The following is a 22,363-nucleotide window of genomic DNA, read 5'->3' on the forward strand; positions in this document are numbered from 1 at the left end:
ACCACCATGGCTACTAGATGACCGTGTGTACTAAGGTGACCTCTTAAATGGTCTAATCTACCTACATATAAACTCAGCTATAATCAGGTGGGTTGAGCACAAACAGGTCCTGGTGGCATAAATTAATTGCATCACCAGGTTGTTCAAGTACCCAGTTGACACACAAATGCCACACTGCTGTTCCTTTCTGCAGCCACACCTCATGGGAAATATTCTATAAACAACTGACTTCAAGTGAAAGATTTTGGACCTCGTTTAAATTTGCCAGAATCAGAAGTGACATTTTAACCTTTTTCATTAAAATGTGATTGAAAGTATCATAGAAAAATTTAGTGAAAACAAAATATTATATACATACTCTGAAAAGGATTATGTAAATGTTGCTGAATGGAATAATGACAGAAAGTATGGACTGTGCCTTAAAAGTATAATTTATTGAAAAGAAAAAGAAAAATCTCAGTCACTGCACACAATTACATGAAATGATGGCACTTACAGAAGAAGCAATTCAAAGACTTTTTAAACAAAATTTCCATCACAGAAACTTAGTAAAGACTTCAATACCCTCTGATTCAGTGGCCTTCACACCGGCATGATGTAACTGAAATTTAGACAATAAACTGTTAGGAAAACTTAGCTTAATGAAAATGATGATATTCTATCTAATGCACAGTAGAGAACTCAAGAAGAAAAGACTGCCTTCAATTTGGGATTGTCCTATTCTAAAATAACAGTCGAATCCTTTGGCTAGGATGGTTCTACACGATAGAGGCGCAATTTAGAGAATGGAATTTTCAGTCACATCTGTAAAGAGAAAAGGAAATATGTGGTTAGCCATACTACATATTTTGAGTTGAAGACACACTTTTATGGTATGCACATTTTAATTTCCATTTTTTCCATTTTAATATAAAGCTTACAATGTTATTTGTGCTTTCCTGTGGCTGACATATATATCCATTGTTCCTGATTTTTAAGTTTTGAAAATAATTTATTACTAGATAGTATTTTCTTTTGAAGTAATATAAAAGATATGGCAAGGCAACTGGAAGAAAAAGTTTTCATGTGGGTCAGAGTTTTATCATTTTCTTTAGTTTCATCTTTTGGAAAGAAAGTTGCCACCATTGTGAAGGGAAGTGCACACACACACATACACACACACATTTAAAAGCTCCAATCAAGTGGGAGAAGGTAATTAAAACAAATCTGTTGACTTTGCAGTCTGTTTGCCTATTGACAAGCAATCATTTGGTTTCACTAGGTGACTTGCTAAGGATTTCTTCTGTAGTGAGCACAAGGAACAGGATACAACTGTTGGGTTCACCTGAGTCTCAGTGTCACATCTTCATAGAACGTTAGTAACATACAAACTCCTATACTTGTATAGGATTTCCAATATTATAAATTATATTAGTTAAAGTTAAGTAACTTTTTAAGTTGCTGTTTAAATGCAGTATGAGCAGGAAACAAAAATTTGTACATTACTAAGCCAATTTAATTCTTTAAGTGCTAACGTGTTCTGAAGGAACTAGACTGCAGCAGAAAAAAAAAAAAAACTTACAACCTACAATCATATCTTCTTACCTTGTCTTCAAATGAAAATAGGATTAATGGTTAGACAGGTAATTTGCAAACTTACCAAGTACCATAATTGTGGAGTTTCTGAGAATTTTTAATTTTTCTGGAAGAATAAAAATTGTTAAAATTATGTGATCAAGGTAGTCAGCAATAAAATTTTCTTAGCCCCGCCCCCAAAATGACCACTACTTAATTGCTGTGTCTATTTTCCCAGCACTATACTTTGCAAAGATGATTATATTTAATCACATTCAGAGTTATTAAAATAAGCATTGTTATACTTATTTCAAGTAATCAAAAGTCAGAATTTGAATTTAGAACTACTGGATACCAAAATCTGTGCTGTATTGTTATGTGTATCATGGGTATAACCCAAAGGAAGGCATTTGAAGATTAGTAAAAGTGCAAAAAGAAAAAAAAAACTGAGTTCTGTATCAGAACCCTTTATAGTTTTAATTTGGAGAAAAGTTTTTTTCTACCCTTATCAAGAATGAATTTCACTTATAGAATAGATAACGCTGCTCCAAATGCTCCTGGCTTTTGGACTGTTAGCCATAGATACCAGAAAGTATTGTCAATTTTCCATTTCAGAAAATTCTCACATGAGTCACTAAACACTGATTTGCCATGAATATTCTAAATCTGTTTCTATGGTAGGTTCTGTAAGTGAATTTCTTTTATTTCCTTTGGTAGAACATCAATATTTAGGTAAATGAACTTACCTACCACTCTGGCACAACACCAACGTTTTCAGTGTTCTCAGGGGCCGTAAGTTTAGTGACGTCATAGAATGGTGTGTAAGCAATATACTGCATGACTTGTGGAGGGTAATACCACACAGCATAGGGATAAGCATCAAGTTGGTAGAATTGTTGGAAAGGCTAGAAGGAAAGACCATTGAGAAGCAACAATGTATGAACAATTGCTGTTTTGAATCTCTGAAAATGAATCATTCCAATCATTTCAGACATGGCTGTTAGCAACACAAGAGATAATTACTCGGTGAGATCTTTGAAAGAAAAAGAGAATATGAATTACAGATTCTGAATAAAACTTCAAAGGTGGAACAAGCAACCTATTTGAAATACTTTTCATGTAAGAGAGCTGGGAACTGACACTAATTTTGTCCATTGTATTTCCTAGAGGCAATTTTTTCTAAGACATATGGAACATCCTCAACGATCTTTATTAAGAATCGCTAAATGGCAAGTAGTGACTGGGGGGCTTCGTGACTGATATGGAACTGACCTTATTGTTCACAAGAATCAGAATTGTTATGGCAGCACATAGTTCATAGTATCTGGTTATTGCCTTAAAAATGAAATCAGAATCCCTAGGAAAACTGTGGAACAATGGAATTTAGGGCAGGGGGAAAGGTTGGTGTTTGCTATGTATTACTAACAACTTCATTTCACAGATGAGAAAACAGGATCAGAGAGTATTTTTACAGAGACATTCAGTATCTCTCCAGATGGTTTATTCAAAAGAAAAGTGTGTCAACTAGTTTGAGAGTTTGAGATTCCTAAATATAAATTGAATTTTAGAATCGGACTATGGGCATAAAGATATAAAATTAAGAAATATGTTAAAAGAGAAATTAATGTAACCATGGAGATTAACACTTCATAGTGCTTATGATTATAAATACAATGCCCACATCAGCTGAGACAAAAAGCAGAAAGCAGCTCCTTTTCCAAAGACTAGTGACAAGTATTGCTAATCTCCCCTGTCAATTAATATAAATTGTCCCAGAAGTTGGGAGTGAGAAATAACTTCTGAAGAAGAAAACAACCCCTTCAAAGTGTGAGGCTATTTAAAAGCACACATATTTAAACTTCACAGTATATCATTACTCTGTAATTTATTAATCAAAATATTACCAATTGGATGTTGTTGTTTTCAGTCACTCTGCGCAGTTGTTGCTGTATAAAAGGAAATATAGTACATTCTAAATTACTTAGACATCTTCTGGTACAACACGTTCATTTTTCAATGTACCAAGAATATATCATCATCCATGAAATTTAGGATAAACTGCATTATATGCCAGAATTATGAAAAAGTATAAAAACACTTTTTAATTTGTAACTTTACAAAAATAATATTCAAATGGTGCATGGGTGGCTCAGTCAGTTAAGCATCCAACTCGATTTTGGCTCAAGTCATGATCTCACAGTCATGAGATTGAGCCCTGTGTAGGGCTCAGCACAGAGCTCAAAGCCTGCTTGAGATTCTCTCTTCCCTCTCTCTTTGCCCCTTCCCAGCTTGCACATGCAAACAAGCAAGTGTATTGTCTCTCTCAAAATAAATAAACTTTAAAAAAAATTAAAATATTCTAGATTTAATAAATAATCTTACCTGGTCACGGAGAGCTTCCTAGGAAAGAGAAAATATTTTGTTTTAGTATATTGACTTTATTAATTTATGAATAACAAACATTTATTAGGTACTTTCACTCATTCAGGGATAACTATGCTAGCCACTGAGGACACAATGAACATTATGAAATACAATGAACATTATGAGCAAGACCAATATAGTAATAATATTTGTGGAGGTAACAGCTTAGTCATATACCTAAAATAATAAAACATATTATTCCTGTAATTTCTCAGATCAGTAATGGTGAATTCCGGGGAGGGGGGGTGGTTAGTGATATATTTAAATTTATTTGGACTTTATTTTAAACATAAGCAACTTAGACACCAAATAAGAGTAACAATTGGGCCCAAATTAAATTCATTATTGACTATCCTCTTCCTACACCGATAACAGAAGAAAACGAAAAATATAATTTTACTAAATTACAACAGGGCCTTTTCCCTAAAGTCTTAATTAAGTTGATTTGTTGCAACTAAAAGTAAAGGTTTTTGGTTTTTTTTTTCCTCCCAAGCGAATGACTTTATAAAAATCAAAAGGATCAAAACGAAATAGTGTTAAGAAGGTTGTGCTGATGGGTATATTTTTGATCTATTGATATGCTTTAGCATAAAAGTAATTTATGGCATTATAGTTCGAATGTACATCTTGATAAGAGACCTTCATAATGTTGTTAGAAGTCTCATGAGCAAAGCAAATTTTATAGAGTCTGAAGGGTCAGGGCAGTAATTGGACTTGCTACAAGCCAGATTTAGGGCTCGCTGAGTAGGAGATTGATAATCCAATATTCAAAATAACACCAGGAAGAATGTTCCCATTTCACACGTAAGGAAACAGGTCCAGGGACAGTGAGTTCAACTTGACAATTCTTAGAGAGATTTGACAAAAACAATTTGAAGGTTTAGGACTCCTGATTCCTTCTACAGAGTTTATACTGTTTCCTTAAATGGAAAGTTTATTTGGCATATCTGTGCTTTCATGAGCAGGAATAGGAATGTCTCTGGAATCTCCATACAGCACTGAATTTGGGAAAATAAATACATGATAAAGTCCTAAATATAATGTATCATCAGAGACTATAAGAGGATTTGATGTAGAATTTACTCAAGGTAAATTTCTCCTTGGTTAGTAATTATGGATAAAATAGACAGCATTAGTATAGGCATAAATAGAAAGAAATGGCTTTGACAGTAAATATACAGGCAGTCATATGAATAATTTTTCAATTATTGTTAACTACCAAGGCTAGAATAGTTTCCTGAGAAAAAAATGAATACATCTTTAGAAGTGCACCCAACATAAAATTTAATGTATTTTAATTCTGCAGAATACAATTTTGTATTATAATAAATAAACTATTACCAGTTGCAGTTGGTTGTATTTGCTCAGTCTATGAAGCTGTTCCTATTCAAAAGAAAAAATACTCTCAGTTGCTTGGATACCATTCAGTCCAACCCCATCATTCTTAAGTAATGAAGCTAGAATCCTAAAATGCTTTTTCTAGAAGTAAAGAATGAGGAACTATTAATCTTACTTTAGTGTTATTTCTACAACAGATAATTTGGATTAATTGAATTATTTCTTTTTAAAATATTAGAAAACTGCTTTCTTAACTTTTTTTTATTTTTTTAATTTTTAATTTAATTAAATTAATTAATTAATTATTATTTTTGAGATCCCACGACCTGGGATCGTGACCTGAGCTGATATCAAAAGTCAGGTACTTAACTGACTGAGACACCCAAGTGCCTCTTAAGTTCTTTTTAAGTTAAAATAAATTAAAATACAATCAGATATGAGTATTCAGGCAATTTTACTTATATAATATCTTGTGTCAGAATACTAAGAAAATTAAAAATGATTTCTGCTTTCTGACCAAAGCTTTTAAACTTGGTCAAATGAACTCAAAGTATTAGATGAAGTGGGGGAAAAAATGATGATGCTTCTGACATTAGCCACATTTAGTGATCATTTACTTTGAACTATGGATTATATTAGCTGCTTTTATATCATTTAATATTTATTATCATTGTCATTTTAGAAATTAGATTATAGACTTATAGCAGATAAATAAACTAACATCACATGCTGGTAAAAGGCAAAGCTTAGGGGCAAACTCAAGTCTGGCCAAATCTATGGACTGTCATTTAAATACTAGGCTATTCAGATCCAAAGCAGACTATACAGTACAAATATTCAACTTAAAGCATGTATTAAAAACCTGGAATTAAAAAACTCATTAATTTTATTTTCAGAGAGGAAGCAGTCATTATCTAGAATCCATCAGACTACTTACTATGGATTACATTTTAGCAGATAATGAGAAAGAGAACAATTTATCAATATAACATTCTTACTCATTTCTTGGTACATTTGCCTTTGATAAGCTCATAATGAAATTTTACCAGATAGCGTTGAGAGAGTATATCTTCCTTTGAAATGTGCTTCTGCTAAAAAACAAAAACAATAACAAACATATATATGTGTGTGTGTGTGTGTGTGTGTGTATACATACACATATATGTATATGCATATTGTAGCATATCTTGGGTAATATTACTATATTTTAAATTTGACGAATAACTCTTACCTGAGTGTTATTGGGAACAACTTCCTTTGAAAAAATAGAAACAAGCACACTTTTAATTTTATGACATTAATTTACATTTAAGGTAAGAATACTAATTAACCAAACACTACTACTAAATAACTGTGGTTAACTGATTTTAACAACAAATTTTTGCATAACTGAGACAAGGTGAATAATTTGAGGTACATGCTGTATTCAAGATTCCCTTTCTTCTCACTGCTTTCAGCAGGGAGATTATTCAGAATGTTGAAGGTGGATATAAAATATTCACCTTTAGTGAATTCACAGAAACTTGGGTTGGTCTTATTTTGTAGTTTGGATGAAGGTCTCCCAAAGTTAAGAGAAAGACCTCATCACCTTCAATGCCTGCTATTTTTTCTTTCTTTAGGTTAACAAGGGGCAAAGAATGTGTAATTAATTAACCCCGAATGGGTTGATTTCTACACAGAATATGACATGTTAACATAATTGATTTAGAAACATAGCCACCATTGTAATTTTTAATGACAAGATTGAGTTCTACTAATATGGGTAGATTTCAATAAATATGAAATCTGGGAAGGGCAAAATAACCAGGGAAAAAATGTTTGGGCACCACAGATAGCCAGATACCATTGTTTGCCAACAACAATCTTGTCATTTTGTCTCTGACAAAGAGTTGTTTTCTTACATCTGTTGGGGTGATATTCACATCTTAATATTGGAATAGAGTTACATATATGGCACCTTGTACAATGAGACCTTATGAAATATGTAACCTTCATGGTTCAACAAGCTTTCATAAATGTTTTCTAACTAATTGGGATATTGAATTAACATCAAAATCACTTACCTCGCTTGATGAACTGCTGCTAGTTTCCCTTTGCTAAGAGAAAGGAAACCAGTGTCATTGACCCTGGTATTTTTAGAGTTGTAAGGAAACTAGGTCTACACTTTCCTCTTGGGTTGCTAACTCCCGGTTTCAGATTTGAAATGAGTGATATGAAAAGCTTCAGGGCCAATATAATGTATTTTCTGAAGTGTCAATTTTATTTAAAATATATGGAGAGAAGAGGATAATAACTTACCCAATAACTTAAAAAAACATTTTTTAGTAAACCAAACACAGGTATATGATTGAGTAGAATGCAAAATGTATATGGATATTTTTTGTGTGTGATAAATATGAAATTTGAAGAAAAAGCCCCATTGAGCTGACCTACCCAGAGTTAAGCATTTATTCTCGTGCACCTTTGGGGCTATTTTGAAGTGAATAAACTGGAAACACTAAAATACAATGACCAATTGGGGCGCATGGGTGGCTCAGTCGCTTGGCTGTCTGACTTCGGCTCAGGTCATGATCTCACAGCTTGTGAGTTCATGCCCCGTGATGGGCTCTGTGCTGACAGCTCGGAGCCTGAAGCCTGCTTCAATTCTGTGTCTCCCTCTCTCTCTCTGCCCCTACCCTGCTTGTGCTCTCTGTCTCTCATATATGAACAAATGTTAAAAAAAAATTTTTAAATAAAAAAAAATGCAACAACCAATTTCAGCATGGACCTAAAATTATATTAGCTTTTAAAACATCTACCCCTTGAAATATGTAGTTTCCTTTTAAGGCATGTATGTTTATATTTATATATGGATATAACTTTTGTATTGAAGTGCAAATTTTAAAAGACTGATTCTAATATTCAAAAGACTATTCATCTCTTCAGAGAGTTGATTAACTATATATTAGGGACTTACATGTTTTTCCCACATTTTTAGATTGGGTAGCAGAGCCAATCCCCAGTGATCCCCGGTGATTGCTGCAATTAATTCTTTCTACCCAAGGACTGCCCTCAACATTGAGAAAGCTCATACTCCAAGATGGCAGAGGTAAGACTTTTGTTGGAGCCTCATGTTCCATTTGTTAACAGTCATGCACATTTTGCTTTTTACTCTTTATTTTAATAAATAAGCAATGTTTTCACTGATCATCATACAAAGGACATATTCCCTCTTCCAATTTTAACTTTATCTGGCACGACATTGTACATTCTTGGACTTGAGAAGTTTAACCTTGCTCACTTTGAGAAGATAGTTTTGCATGAAACAAAGCATACAGTGTGTACTACGTGTGATATAAAAGTGTAGAATGTCTTACCTCAGGGTCTTCCATAACATGTCCCTTAGGAAAAGAAAAAAGAATTAATTTTATGTTTCAAATGTAAAATAACAATTGCTGAATAAAAATAGACAGCAAAGAAAATAGAAAATTGAGGCAATAGACAAGTTATAAGGAAAATAAAAAGGCCTGCCTACCCTGGCCTGAGCTAACCAAAGGATTTACCTCCCTAATCTGAATTTCAGAGTTTAATAAAAATTATTTTGGATTCTTATATGTTGTGATAAACCAATGTAAATAATTCTACATTTTACTTTAACCAGTATACGTTCTTTTTTCTTTAATTTGGCTTTTTCAAGGTAAAGAGCAGCACCGGATTAAAGATCATGTGGTAAATAAAAGTGCACAAACCATTGGCTCAATGACACATACATACTTAAGCAAAATGGATTTTCTCCCTCTATGTTCCATAGCAATATAGTGACATTATCAATAACATTTAAGCTGAAAATATGAGTGCTGATGTAATTATCCAGCTAATTCTGGCCAATGTGTGATATATCTTTTTTTTTTTCTTGAATTAGAAATATCTGTCTTTGTTTTGACTTAGAATTATTTACTTTGTGTGGGTATGTAAAAGGAATGTTTTTACTTCTTCATTTTCCTTATATTAGCTTTAACAGCTTTAAAACAAAAGATCATACATCAGTTGATTTATTCTGCCAAGAAAAGATAATCATTCAGGTATGAAGGATAGTTAGATATATTTATCTCATAAATTTTGAGCACCTGTGTGGTCTCTTTATACCAAATCTATTAAAAATCTAGTAGACAACTCATATTTTAAAAATCATGTTTAAATAAAGCAAATCATCAACTGTGACTATGTAAAACATCCTTGGAGCAGATATATTGCTATATATAGTACCCTGAATGAAGCATTTCTTCAGCTTTGGTGATAAGTTCAAACAATTGGCCAGTCCACAATCACATCCATGCAAGCACACCTTCCTTCCTTCCTTCCTCCATCCATCCATTCATTCATACTAATGTTTCATCTCCCCATAGGTGTAAAGTAACATCAATAAAATCAGTATTCTTTAGAATTCTCAGCAGAAGTCACATTTTGAATATCTGAAAAGTTCTAAGAAACTATAAATGCCATAGAAAAACTTCTTTTTTCTAAACTTAAATAATTTTCCCACTGCAAGAATACATTTTTTTTTTTTTTTTTTTGGCCACACTATTGAAAGAAAAATTTTGGTACCTTGGGTTCATCATTCTGCGTTTCTCTCAGAAGTTCTCTTTGCTGAAATCAATAAAGGGTAGCATGTAAAATATATCTTTGAAAGGACAAACTTTTAAAATAATTTAAATACCATTGGTGTTCCTTACCCTGCTCAGTTCACTGAGGTGTTCCTTAGGGATAGAAAAGAAAAGAGAAACAACATTAGTGAATAGGGATGTAAGTGAGTGAACATCTGTAAGAAAGTGTACCTTGCATTGTGCTGCTGCAAATTAAAAAATAAATATGTTTCTCATGAATGCACTAATATTTCTTGATATATCATTTTTAACATCAGTTTCTTTTTGCTAAGCTTTCTTTGCTTAAGCTGTATGGCAATATGCACTTAATATAATAAAAAATGAGTCACCGCTTGATTTCAGCTCAGGTCATGATCTCGCATTTGGTGAGATCAAGCCCTGCCTCAGGCTCTGTGCTGACAGTGTGGGGTCTGCTTGGGATTTTTTCTCTCCCTCTCTCTCTCCCCCTTGCCCCTACTTGCACTCATGGGTGCGCTTTCCCCCTCTCTCTCTCTCCTCTCAAAATAAATAAATAAAAATTTAAAAAAAAATAAAAAGTTGTCCCACTATATTTTATTGTTATCTTTTATCTTATTTCAGTCATAGTTCTGAATTCTCTTGATCTCACTTGTCTGGTTCAATAAACCTAGTGTCTATTTCCATAAGAGGCAATAAAGAAGTGGACAGCACAACACTTGCATCCGTTTGTTAACTTTATGGTGTATCTTGTGGAGATCTCCTTACCTGTCTTAATTCTCTTGGTGTAAGCTACAAAAGAAAGGAAGGAAGGAAGGGAGGGAGGGAAGGAGGGATGGAGGAAGAGAGGAAGAAGAAAAGTCATGTTAAAAACCATTCAGGCAAAGTTGGGTTGCCTATCAACTTTTTAAATAGTGGTCATGAAGTCAAATTTCTATTTGTGTTTTATTTGACAATTAAGTCACTAAATTATAGAAAATACAATACATAAAGGAGTATTGTTTAGAGACAAAATGTTCCATCCATAATACGTATGGAAATTGTATATTCTACCTAGGTTATGCAAAGGAAAGCTTAAGTGTTTTACAAAGAGGCAAATGCATAGGAACAAATTAAAATTTAATTTAGCTTTTTAATATTTGAACATCTGGCTTTAATATTCTTTGTGGGTGCCTGGGTGACTGAATGAAGGGAATATTTGGTCAAGCTAAGTGAAAAAAAACATTTATAAACTAAAATTAAAATACATTTCCCAGAAAAATGTGTTTGTCTTTTAAGAAAAATAAATGGATAACACTTACGAGAGCAAACCTGAGAGCCTGTCTTTCTTTGAGAAGCTCCTATAGAATTAAAGTGTGAATGATTAAAAAAAAATGAAAAATGTACCAAAAAAAGGAGCATGTTTGTCCATTTGAACACAAGTTCTCAATTTTAATTAGGTAAGCCAGCATATTTCTTAGGTAGAAGAAAAGATAATTAGTTTTAATTTTATAACCTAATTTTTAAAACTAAAGGAGACACCCTATTTGGTTGTTTCTTTTTGCTAGGCTTAGAGACTTAGTAAGTCTGTGCTTAACAAAATGTCGAAGGAAGAGTTGAATAAGGATTTAGTCAAAACAGAGATTTGAGAGAGTAATCCAAGTAGCTGAGTACTTGGATACATTTGAAGGCAAATGAAAAGTGGAGCAGGAAGACATTCATCATTCATCATAGCTAACAGAAAAGAGTTGGGAGCCGGGGGTAGAGAAAGAGCCTTACCTCTCTGCTGTCTGGTTCATTCTGCAAAGAATAAAAAAATCAATTAAAAGGTATTATTAGTTCAATTAGTGGGCAGAGTGGAGGTGTAATGACTCTTGCAAAAACGTGAGGTACAGGTATCTAATTGAAGATCCAGTGTGTAAATGAGACCAAATTATAAATCACATGTTGGAGTTCAAGTAGAAGAGAAAGAAGCAGGAATACATTAAAATAGATCATGTTAACATATTCTGTTTAATTATTTCTCTTGAATATTAAGATTTTTATTAACCATAAATATTTATGTAAGTTCATGTGCCCACCTCTCTAAGAAAGTTTGTGAAAACAAATAAAAATTTCTCAGCACTTGAACTGAGTTTATTATATCACAGTGAATGTGAAACTGTTTTATAGAGAAGAGAACAGGTGTAGAGTCTGTGTGTTATCAAGACATCATCACTTACATTATATAATTAGAGGGAGTTCTTGAATACAGAATAGAATACTCACTCGAACGAGTTCTAGCTGTCTATGAGGATGTTTCTGTGAAAAACAATAGTGAATTGTAAACAAAACAAAAGAAAAAGTAATCAAAATAAAATAATAATAATTTCACAATAAATATGTACTATGAATTTAAACATTACTACTTAAGCAAGGCTTTTATTTTAATAGCTAAATTTATCTGAAACCACGTTTCCCTGGTAGCAAAATGGGGGAAAAAAGTAACTATAACTATTTAATAAATATCAAAACAAAGTAGGTTAATTATGTTCTCTCTTTGGAATATGACACAAAATTGGGAAAAGTATGTAAAAAGACTAAAAAAAAAGTTCTTAGTTTAAATTAATCCAGAATGATAAATAAGTTATTTAGTTTTCTAAACTACTATTACATGATCGTTCTAAAGGTCATTTTAAAGCATTACAAATTTGTGGAGCAAAATGTATGCTTTCCTAATTAAATGTTGTTTGTCTGGATTTTATTTTTATCATCAATTTAATTACACAAAAGATTTTCTCAATCTGAACCTTGACTCTGGAGACAAGGCTAAGTTTGATTAAATGATAGCATAAACATTTCTGATGTTTTCTTGGGAATAGAGATGTAGAATCTGTTTTCTGAGGAACTTGCATTCATTTCATTTGTAAGGACAAGATAAGAACTACTCCCACAACGCATTCCTGGGGACTTGGATCTTTCTTTGTAACTCAAAGTCAGAGATTTCTTTCTGTTGGTGCTTAGAGTGTAGCATAAACAATATTCTCTTGGTTAAGAAGTTGAGTTACTGGTGATTACTCATTATCCTTATAAGGATTTAGAGAATAAGAGTCTCATCAATAGAATAATGTGCCAGCACTTCAGAAACTTTTGCTTCCATATTTATTTGATGGTTGTGATGTCCAAATATCTCAAATCATTACTTGATGAGTTTCCCTCCAGGTCATCTTTGTTTATTCCTCCCTCCTTCATTAGCTACACATCACAAGAAAACAGAATAACATTTGCTTCACGTAACTAACAGAATAGCATTTCTTTTTATTTTTGAGAAGAAAAATAATTTACATTATCTAGTTTCATGGTCTATAGTGACCACAGTAACTTGATTTCTGAATCAGAAGAATCAGCCTTGTTTTCTATACCTTGGGCAAATATTTATTGCCACACCTATCTCAAATGAAGGTTGACTTCATTTCCAAAAGTAAAATACACTGGAATATGTGACTTTATGTTATATTTGATAAGGAAATACAGCACCTATTATATGTCTACAAATACGCTAATTCTATAATGGACCAAGGGAAAGAGCCTAATTACATTCTTTGATGCTATTTATTATGTTGTACAATAACTAATTTTTTGTTCTTTTTGTTCTTTTTTTTTACTTTTTATTAATTTTTTTTTATTGAATAGTGCTAATATTTCAAGTCAGACATTGGATTTGGACTTAAGACTTGTGAAATATTACCATAGTTTTAATATCAAGACTTTACTAGTTAGAGATCATCCCATGTTTTAAGATTATTATTCTCCGTATTTCATGTTTGATAAGATATAAGATCCTTTCTGACAAGAATCTTCAACTTTCTAAATTCTCTACTGTACTCACAGGTCTGGCAAGAGCAATAGCCACAAGGCAGGTAAGGATGAGGAGCTTCATGGTGGTCAAGGCCTAGGTAAGAGAACAAAATAAAAACGAGTTAGGTCTTATAATAAAATTTATTTCATGAAAAAGAAATCCTTGATTTTCCAAAAAAGGAAAATTTATGATAAAATAGGTCCATTTGAGGAGTGGTATTTTAATTAACATTATCTTTAATTTTTCTATTTAACATAAATTTAGTTTATGATTCTAGTTATCTTGCTCAGTGCTTATTTTAAGAAATATCAATTTCTGACCAATATTTTCATCTACTAGCATTCTAAAAGAAAAAATTTGATTTTGGGGTATGGTATATGGTTTTGTCTGAGGAATAAAGGATTATCAATATTTACATACAATTTTTAAAAAACCCAAACTTTTCCTCTTAGATCATCAGATTTCTTAAATGAGTAATAAACTAATTTAATTTTATCTGAATTTTTTTGAAAATCTCTCCTTTAAGTCTATTTTAGAGCATTCTGTTCTTTTGGAATCTTTGTGAAAAATGATATCAGTGCATTTGTAGAAATTATTAATCTCCATCAGTTATTAAAAAAATCTAGCTATCACTTCATGTTTGACTACACTGATCTATCCATGACATGACTGTATGAAGATGATTGGACAGATTCATAAGATTCAGATGTCTTGTTATGTTTGATTTCCAGAGTTCTATCAAACTGCAAGAATCTGTAAGTACTGACATTTATATGTAGTAGAAAAATGGTTTCTGGGGAAATTATTTTTAAAAATCATGTTATACATGTTATGCCTTAGTCAACAAACTAATACTGACATTTTTATATATACTGCTTCAGTTGAATCTAAAAACAAACTGTTGAATCTAAACACATTAGTAAAGAAGGCATATTTATAAGCCCAAAATGAGTTTACTATCTTTACCCATTTGTATCCTTCCAAATAGCCAAATTTAAACATCTTTACAAAAGTAGTCATTTATGTGTCTAACATTGATGTACTCTTTATATAATTAGTTTTATTAGTCACGTGACATGAAATAAAAATGGTCGTGAAACATTCTGCCAGAAATGTTACAGTAATTAAAAAGATCAGAAATTATTTTGCATAGCAACTTTCCACGGAATTGGACAAAATAATTCAAACTGCGTCATCAAAAGTGTCTTGAAATTATGTACCTACTTTTTCAATATATAAGATTTTAGTTACCAAGTCTTAAAAAAATGATTTGATCTTTATAAAGCTATAGTAAGTTTTCACCAAAATCTCTGAGATCAATGGTGTCAAAATTTGCAAATGCATTCTAAACTACCATTAAATCATAAGAAGGTATCAATATTTGCAAACACATAGAAAAGTTACAAATGCATCTTAATGAAAATGAAGGAAAGAAAGATTAGACAGTGTGAAATCATAGTAAGTTTGTGATATGTAAACACAATACCTTGAACTCAAGCCTGGGAAGAAGAAGCAACCTGGGTTGATGATCAAGGTGATGGCAGATGTCTTTGCTCCACAGCTATTTAAACCAAGTGATTAGTAAAATGCTAATTTTGTGGTTTCAGTTCAACCAATAGGTTATTTAAATTCTAAGAATTCTCTCAAATAGGAAATTCATTTTCAGTTCAATTTCTCTCCCAAGAAATTCTGTGGAGAGCTTCCAACAAAGGAGTGATTCATGCTCTGATAACAGATTATAGAGGAAATGGAATATCATTACTCAAAATTAAAATACAAACATATCCAACTTTATGGTTATTATAGGAACATGATTGTCTGTTAAGTGAATAATTGGAAAGACTAATATATAAGTAAAATTCTCTTTTTATCTTTTGAAAAATCCAATGCCTATAAAGAAAATTCTCGGGATGAATTAGAGTCTTCAAAAATTTTCAACTTCTGTTAACGTGCTAGGTCATGGCAAGAATTCATGATTTACTTCACCTTTTAAAACTCAATTTGTCATACATTAGTTATTTTAATTATTCACTTTGTGGGGTACTTACATTGTATATGCTCTGATTTTTTTTTTTCCAAAAAGGAAATGTAATTATCTTATAAATTTTGGTGGCATGTTAACTTCATCACATCATTTTTTATTTGCTTTGCTTTGGAAGTTCTAGTTGTGATATCATACATTAATTTAGTTACTAGATTGTTTAACTAAAAGTAATAATTATTGAAGAATTAAATTTTTAAATGTTGCAAAAAATAAATCATACTTCTGATTTTCCATCTTTTAAAGTAAATAAAACTAAAAAAAAAAAAAACAAAGTCCCTCTCTCCAATCCCCAATTTTACTCCTAGAATGAACTTGCATCACACATTTTAGAAAAAAATATTATATGTTGAAGAAAATTTCCATACATAGAGAAGGTTTTTTAAAAATACTGTTAATTATAACTGCATTTTTATAAGGAAAAAACATACCATATATTAAAAAAAATTTTAAATACTATAATGATATTTACATCTTATTCACAATCATGTGACAGGAACATTATTCTGTATTAAAAAGAAATTCCAGAGTGGGTCAGGCTTTCTACAATGGGAATCAGAGAGATTGGTTTTCCATATTGAACCTCTCTACATAGTATCTTCCTTGCTGACTACATCATATCAATTTTAACAGCTTACTAGTGTTTTCTATTCACAGGCATACCTTGGAGATATTATAGGTTGGATTCCAAACCACCCCAATTAACTGAGTATTGTAAAAAAGTGAATCAAATGAATTTTTGATTTTACAGTATATATAGAAGTTGTGGTCTTTTAAGTGTGTAATAGCATTATGTTTAAAAACCAATGTACATACCTTAATTTAAAAAGAAAATACTTAATTGCTAAAAAATACTAACCATCACCTGACCTTTCAGTGAATCATCATCCTTTCACTGGGGGAGGGTCTTGCCTGGATAGTGATGGTTGCTGACGTATTAAGGTGGTGATTGCCAAAGGTTCGAGTGGCTGTAGCAGTTTGTCAAAATAAGAAAACAATGACATTTGCCACTTCGATTGACTCTTGCTTTCATATGTGATTTTTCTGTAGTGTGTAGTGCTGTTTGATAGCATTTTATCCACAGTAGAACTTCTTTCAAAATTGGAATCAATATTCTCAAACCCTGCTGTTGTTTCACCAGCTAAGTTTATTAATATTCTAAATCCTTTGTTTTCATTTCAACAATCTTCATAGTATCTTCCCCATGAGCAGATCCCATCTCAAGAAACCACTTTCTTTGCTTATCCATAAGAAGCGACTCTTCATCTGTTTAAGCTTTATCTCTAAATTGCAGCAATTAAATATAATAATAATTAAAAAGTTTGACATATTGCAAGAATTACCAAAATGTGACACAGAGACATGAAGTGAGCAAATGCTGTTTGAAAAATGGCGCTGATAGACTTGCTCAAGTCAGGGGTGCCACAAACCTTCAATATGTAAAAAAAAAATGCAATATCTTCAACATACAGTAAGGTGAAATGCAATAAAATGGGCTATGCCTCTACTCCGATTCATGCAAGCATCTTTAACTGCATTATAGTGCCTTGTTTTTGTCTTTTCTAGATAGCATATCCAGAATGATTGACTTATTTTACCCCTTAGAATTACACTATATAAAAATCTACTGTAATTTATAAAAAACTACTGTATCTTCATTTGTTTATTTATTTTTTGTTCACTTATTTATTCACAGAGATGAAGGAACTGGACAAGGTACTATGGATATAAAAGTTGAGCAAGATAAGGGACTCCTAGGTGGCTCAGTTGGTTGAGCGTCCAACTCTTAATTTTGGCTCAGCTCATGATCTCATGGTTTGTGAGATAAAGCCCCACCTTGGGCTGTGTTCTGAGATCATGGAGCCTGACTGAAATCCTCCCTTTCCCTCTCTCTCTGCCCCTCCCCTGCCCCTGCTTGTTCTCTCTCTCTCTCTTTCTCAAAATAATTTAAAAAAAAATTTTTTTTTAAGTGTTGAGGAAGACAAAAATCCCTGGCCTAGTACTATGGTGGGTACTCAACACACAAAAAGCAAATAATTTTAATATTTTTGATAGTCCAAAAATAGAGATTTGAACAGGATCTCCAGAGTACCTATGAACACTTGAGACTGGGAACATACTTTTTAGAAATGTTTGATGATAATAAGACTTGTCATCAAAAGGAGACAATCAAGCTTTTAGAAGTGTCTAATCTGCATCATTAAACAAGCCATCTCTTAGTGAACTTGTGTATCTATCATGAGATTTCTCACAAACTCAAAATCCCAATTTTTCTATCTATAATCCTCTATAGATAAAGATTAATCTCCACTTCATATGAATTAGGTATTGAAGAAAGTTATTAGGTTGTAGTTTTTATTTTTTATTTTTTAAATGTGTATTTATTTTGAGAGAGAGAACATGAGTTGCAGAGGGGCAGAGAGAGGGACAGAAGAGAATCCCAAGCAAGTTCCATGCTCAGTGCAGAGCCCAACACTGAGCTTGATCTCATGACCCTGAGATCATGACCTGAGCCAAAATCAAGAGTTGGACACTCAATTGACTGAGCCACCCCTCCTCGGTGCCCTGGTTGTAATTTTTAATAAATCATTCTTATCATTGTAAAATATAACTGTTTCCTATAACTTGAGAAAAGATGGTTTCATGTTTCGTACATTTGTGCAATGCCAAGTCCTACAAAATTTTAGCCTAAGTTCATTTGCTTTATATTGATATTTTTCATTTCCTTTACCAGTTAAATTTGTTCAGTTCCAGCCATTAAAACAAAGCTCAAATTTGAAACACATATTTAGGTCATTTATAGTCAGATAAGCCTTTGCCCCACGAGTAAAGAAATGAGATTATTACCTGGTTATCAATTTTCTATTGCAATAGAGTCACATGGACGGTGAAAATGTAATTGATCATTCAACAAGGAACATTCATAATAATGAAAAGTTATGCTCTCGGTAATTATAATAGAAAAAGAGACATAAACTAGGACTATTTTAGGCACACCGTGGCATGACCACTCTAACGATATCACACAACTGGTTTTGAAATTCCAACAGAATCCCTAAACAAAAGAAAATGGAAATAGGTAGATGAGGGGCAACTAAATAGAAAGCTTTCTTGTTTTCTAGTTTTTTGATAATGGAAAAATTATTTCCTTCTTGAATTCATACTTATTAGAAACACTAATTAGCATAAAAATGAAGAGAAATGCCAGTAGCCATTAAATGACACAGATTTTGAAAAATTAAAGTTAAGTGGTAAACTTTACTATGCAAGGCTTTGTATATTGTTGCAGCATGTCGTAGTCCAGACTCACACCTTCTTTGAAGGACTCACTTTGTATGAGACTGTCAATAATTCAGAACATAAAGTTTCAAAATTAGTTTGTCATAATTCTTTCAGGAACGTTTGGTTTTATGGCTGGTGACTCTTCTAGGAAAGTGTCCTTTAATTATGTGACTAACAGCTAACCTTCCAGAAGGAAACCTACCGAGAAATGTGAAAGATACTTTTTTTTTTTTTCTCTGGAAACCCACACATCATTTGGAACCTAACAGAAGATTCACAATGGATGCTTGGTAACTACTGTCAGGTATTGTATGAATAGAATCTTGGAATTCAGAAATAAAATAAGAGTCCTTTTCAGGGAGTTGTTGTCTATTATGAATATATGACATTATTGGAAATATGGAATCTATGTTTACTTTTGTGTTCATATCTAGAAAAAATCTCCTTTTTAATTCTTTAGTATGTTCTGAAATAAAACACACAACTGGAGTAAAGTGCTTTAATGCGGTGGTTGCAAACAAGGCCCTGGGGTCACACTGTCAATTTAAATCCTGGCACTCATTAATCTGCTACTATCTTGGGTAAATCATTGTGCCTCAATGTTCTCACCTGTTTAAAAACATCCACTTCCTACGTGAGAAAAAAATGAGATTACATACCTGCAGTACCTGAAGCAAGGTGCTCATTTAAAATTATCATTATTAGAATATGATTTTACAAAAGCCTCAACTATTTTGTGCCCAAATTATCCTCTTACTTCATAGATTTGTAAACTTTGTGAATTTATGAATGACATCTTTATGTTTATATGTGCATAGAAAATGTATGAAAAGGTAAAGACAAAACTTCTAATAGTGACCACAACTAAAGAACTTTTGGGATGGGATATGAAAAGGGAATAGAGAAGAGAGCTTAGAATTTTTATTAATGAAATGCTGTACTATTGTATATTTTCACAGAACACAGTGAATTAGAAGGTGCTTCTCAACTTTTAATGTACTTATGAATCACTAGGGTATCTTGTTAAATTTCAAATTCATGCTCAGTAGATCTGAAATGGATCCTGAGATCCTGTATTCTTAACAAATTTTCGGGTAGTGTTATTGCTGGTGATCCATGGGATACACTTTGACCAGCAAGGAACTAGGAGATTTGAAAATGTAATATATAGTCTCCTCCTTTAAACTTACCAATGATGAAATTTTGCATATAAAAAAATTAAAAAGTACCTAACATCATGTAAAGGCATGTAACATATATAGCAAAAACAGATGCTAAATAATTCTGAATCGTATTTCCATGAGATTTTTACCTTCATAACAATGTGTAGAATAAAGAATTTTCTCACCTCACCCTAGATTCTTTGTGTAGGTAGGATGCTCTATTAGCAACAGTTTGTCTGTGTAATACCAATTCTACCACCTTCTGGATACCTCCAACCTAAATTCATTCATTTTGCCACTAATGACACTTTTACTTACTCAAGACATATGGGAAAATTAAGCTAACATTTAACTAAATGCTACCTAGTGAGTTCTTTCTAAAAGACTGTGAAATCTGATGTGTAAAGGGAGTTTTGCCTATCAGAAATATACCTTCCTCTGACTTGACAGAACATAGTTTTCATAATTGATACACCTTCCTGGGTCTAATCATTGTATGTCCTTGTCTAACAATGTTTTTATGGGGATATATAATGTATTTAACAGACATTGTCACCTAGCAGAACCATAATTTCCCAAACAGATTAGTAAGCCATCCATCAGTAAAATGGAATATATTCATAGAATTGAAAAATTTTAAAGATAAAGAAGCTCTTGCTAATGACAATAAGAAGCTAATGAGTGAAGTGAGGTAAAGTCATTTTTTATCATTTATTATTGAAATATAGTTGACATATAATGTGATAGCAGTTTCAGGTGTACAACATCGTGTTTTGACACATCTACACCTTACTCAGTGCTCACCACCATAAGCATAGTCGCCATCTGCCATCATACAACCTTATTATGATATTATTGACTATATTTCCTATGCTGTACTTTTCATCTCTATCACTTCATCTTATAACTAAAAGTTTGTGCTTCTTAATCCCCTTCATCTATTTCATCCATCTCTCTACTTCCCTCCCCTCTGGCAACCACCAGTTTGTTCTCTGTTAAGAGTATAGGTAAATCATATGGTATTCGTCTTTCTCTGTCAGACCTATTTTTAGGTAAAGTCTTTTAAAGAGGTCAGGAGTTTGATTGGACTATTTGTGTGGGCACTAATATAGGCCACCCAGGATCATGACAGGTTTAAAGAGGGAAAGAAGAACCCTCTGCACAAGGATAGCATTAGGGACTCTGATGGACAGTAGATGGCAGCAGTGAGATGAAGAAGAGGTCCAACTGGAGACTAACAGGACTTCCAGGTAACAAGGCCCCTAGAATACAGTCCCTGCAGAAAGTCCTCAGGAAATGGAAGTGGTGGTGGAATGACCATTCCTTCTCCTCTTGTGGACCTCCAGATACAGGTGGCAACAGGGAAGGGACACCTTCCCCAACTTGCAGGAGTTAGAGGGTATTTTTATGTGAGAAGATTCGGATTCAAACTTCTGTCTTTTTTGGAAGTAAAGGAGATGAAGGGGTTTCTAGTAATATTACTGAATTTTTGTAGACACAGCGAAAGAGACTGTGAGGAGGCTGTGGAGCTGGAGCGTTTCCAAGAGAGAGAACTCTGAGGGAAGTGAAGAAGAAGAGATAGCAAGCTGGGGATTGTTGACATGGCCAATGATTAAATTACAACAATGAAGGATGTACTATAGTGGAAAAGATCCACAGAGGCACATGGAAAGTCATAAAAATTTAAGAAGTAGAAATTATCTTAGGAATTAACCTCTAGACGGCTGATACAATAAGTACAATAGAAATCCAGAGGACAGATGGCACCTAATGGGTTGAGCTAGTCAAGAATTTGAAATTACTATTAACATTTGGGTAAGATTTGGAAAGTGAGAAGCGAGAAGGAAGTTTACAGATGAGGGAAGTGCTAATAACAAGTGGATGCAGGAATTCAAACTCTAAAATAATTCTGTTGGGATTACGAATCTATACGTTTTTTAAAATGTTATTATATTTTTTAAGTGTATTTTTATTTATTTATTTTGAGAGAGACAGAGACAGTGCAAGCAGGGGAGGGGCAGATAGAGATAGATCGCAAGCAGGCTTCAAACTGCCAGAGCAGAGTCCCACATGGGGCTCAAACTCAGGAATGGTGAGATCATGACCTGACTCGAGATCAAGAGTCAGATGCCTAACCGAATGAACC

The 22,363-nt window shown here is 32.8% G+C and overlaps 1 protein-coding gene across 1 annotated transcript; it reads right to left on the reverse strand.

The window, feature by feature from the left end:
• Positions 1 to 413: 413 nt before the first annotated feature.
• On the reverse strand, positions 414 to 15,288 carry CSN1S1 (casein alpha s1). The gene is made up of 18 exons (XM_086702924.1): positions 15,218 to 15,288; positions 13,762 to 13,824; positions 12,162 to 12,194; positions 11,673 to 11,693; positions 11,216 to 11,254; positions 10,683 to 10,706; positions 10,029 to 10,052; positions 9,901 to 9,942; positions 8,673 to 8,696; positions 7,380 to 7,412; positions 6,548 to 6,571; positions 6,363 to 6,407; positions 5,320 to 5,361; positions 3,937 to 3,954; positions 3,459 to 3,500; positions 2,301 to 2,459; positions 1,640 to 1,681; positions 414 to 804 (listed from the first exon to the last, which is right to left on the reverse strand). The coding sequence occupies exons 2-16, from the start codon at positions 13,810 to 13,812 to the stop codon at positions 2,301 to 2,303; spliced, it is 621 nt and encodes a 206-aa protein (XP_086559050.1). The 5' UTR covers positions 13,813 to 13,824; positions 15,218 to 15,288; the 3' UTR covers positions 414 to 804; positions 1,640 to 1,681.
• Between the last annotated feature and the right edge of the window lie 7,075 nt (positions 15,289 to 22,363).

Source organism: Puma concolor, chromosome B1, assembly GCF_028749965.1.
Source record: "Puma concolor isolate L17-30 chromosome B1, mPumCon1.1.hap2, whole genome shotgun sequence".
Classification (NCBI taxonomy): domain Eukaryota; kingdom Metazoa; phylum Chordata; class Mammalia; order Carnivora; family Felidae; genus Puma; species Puma concolor.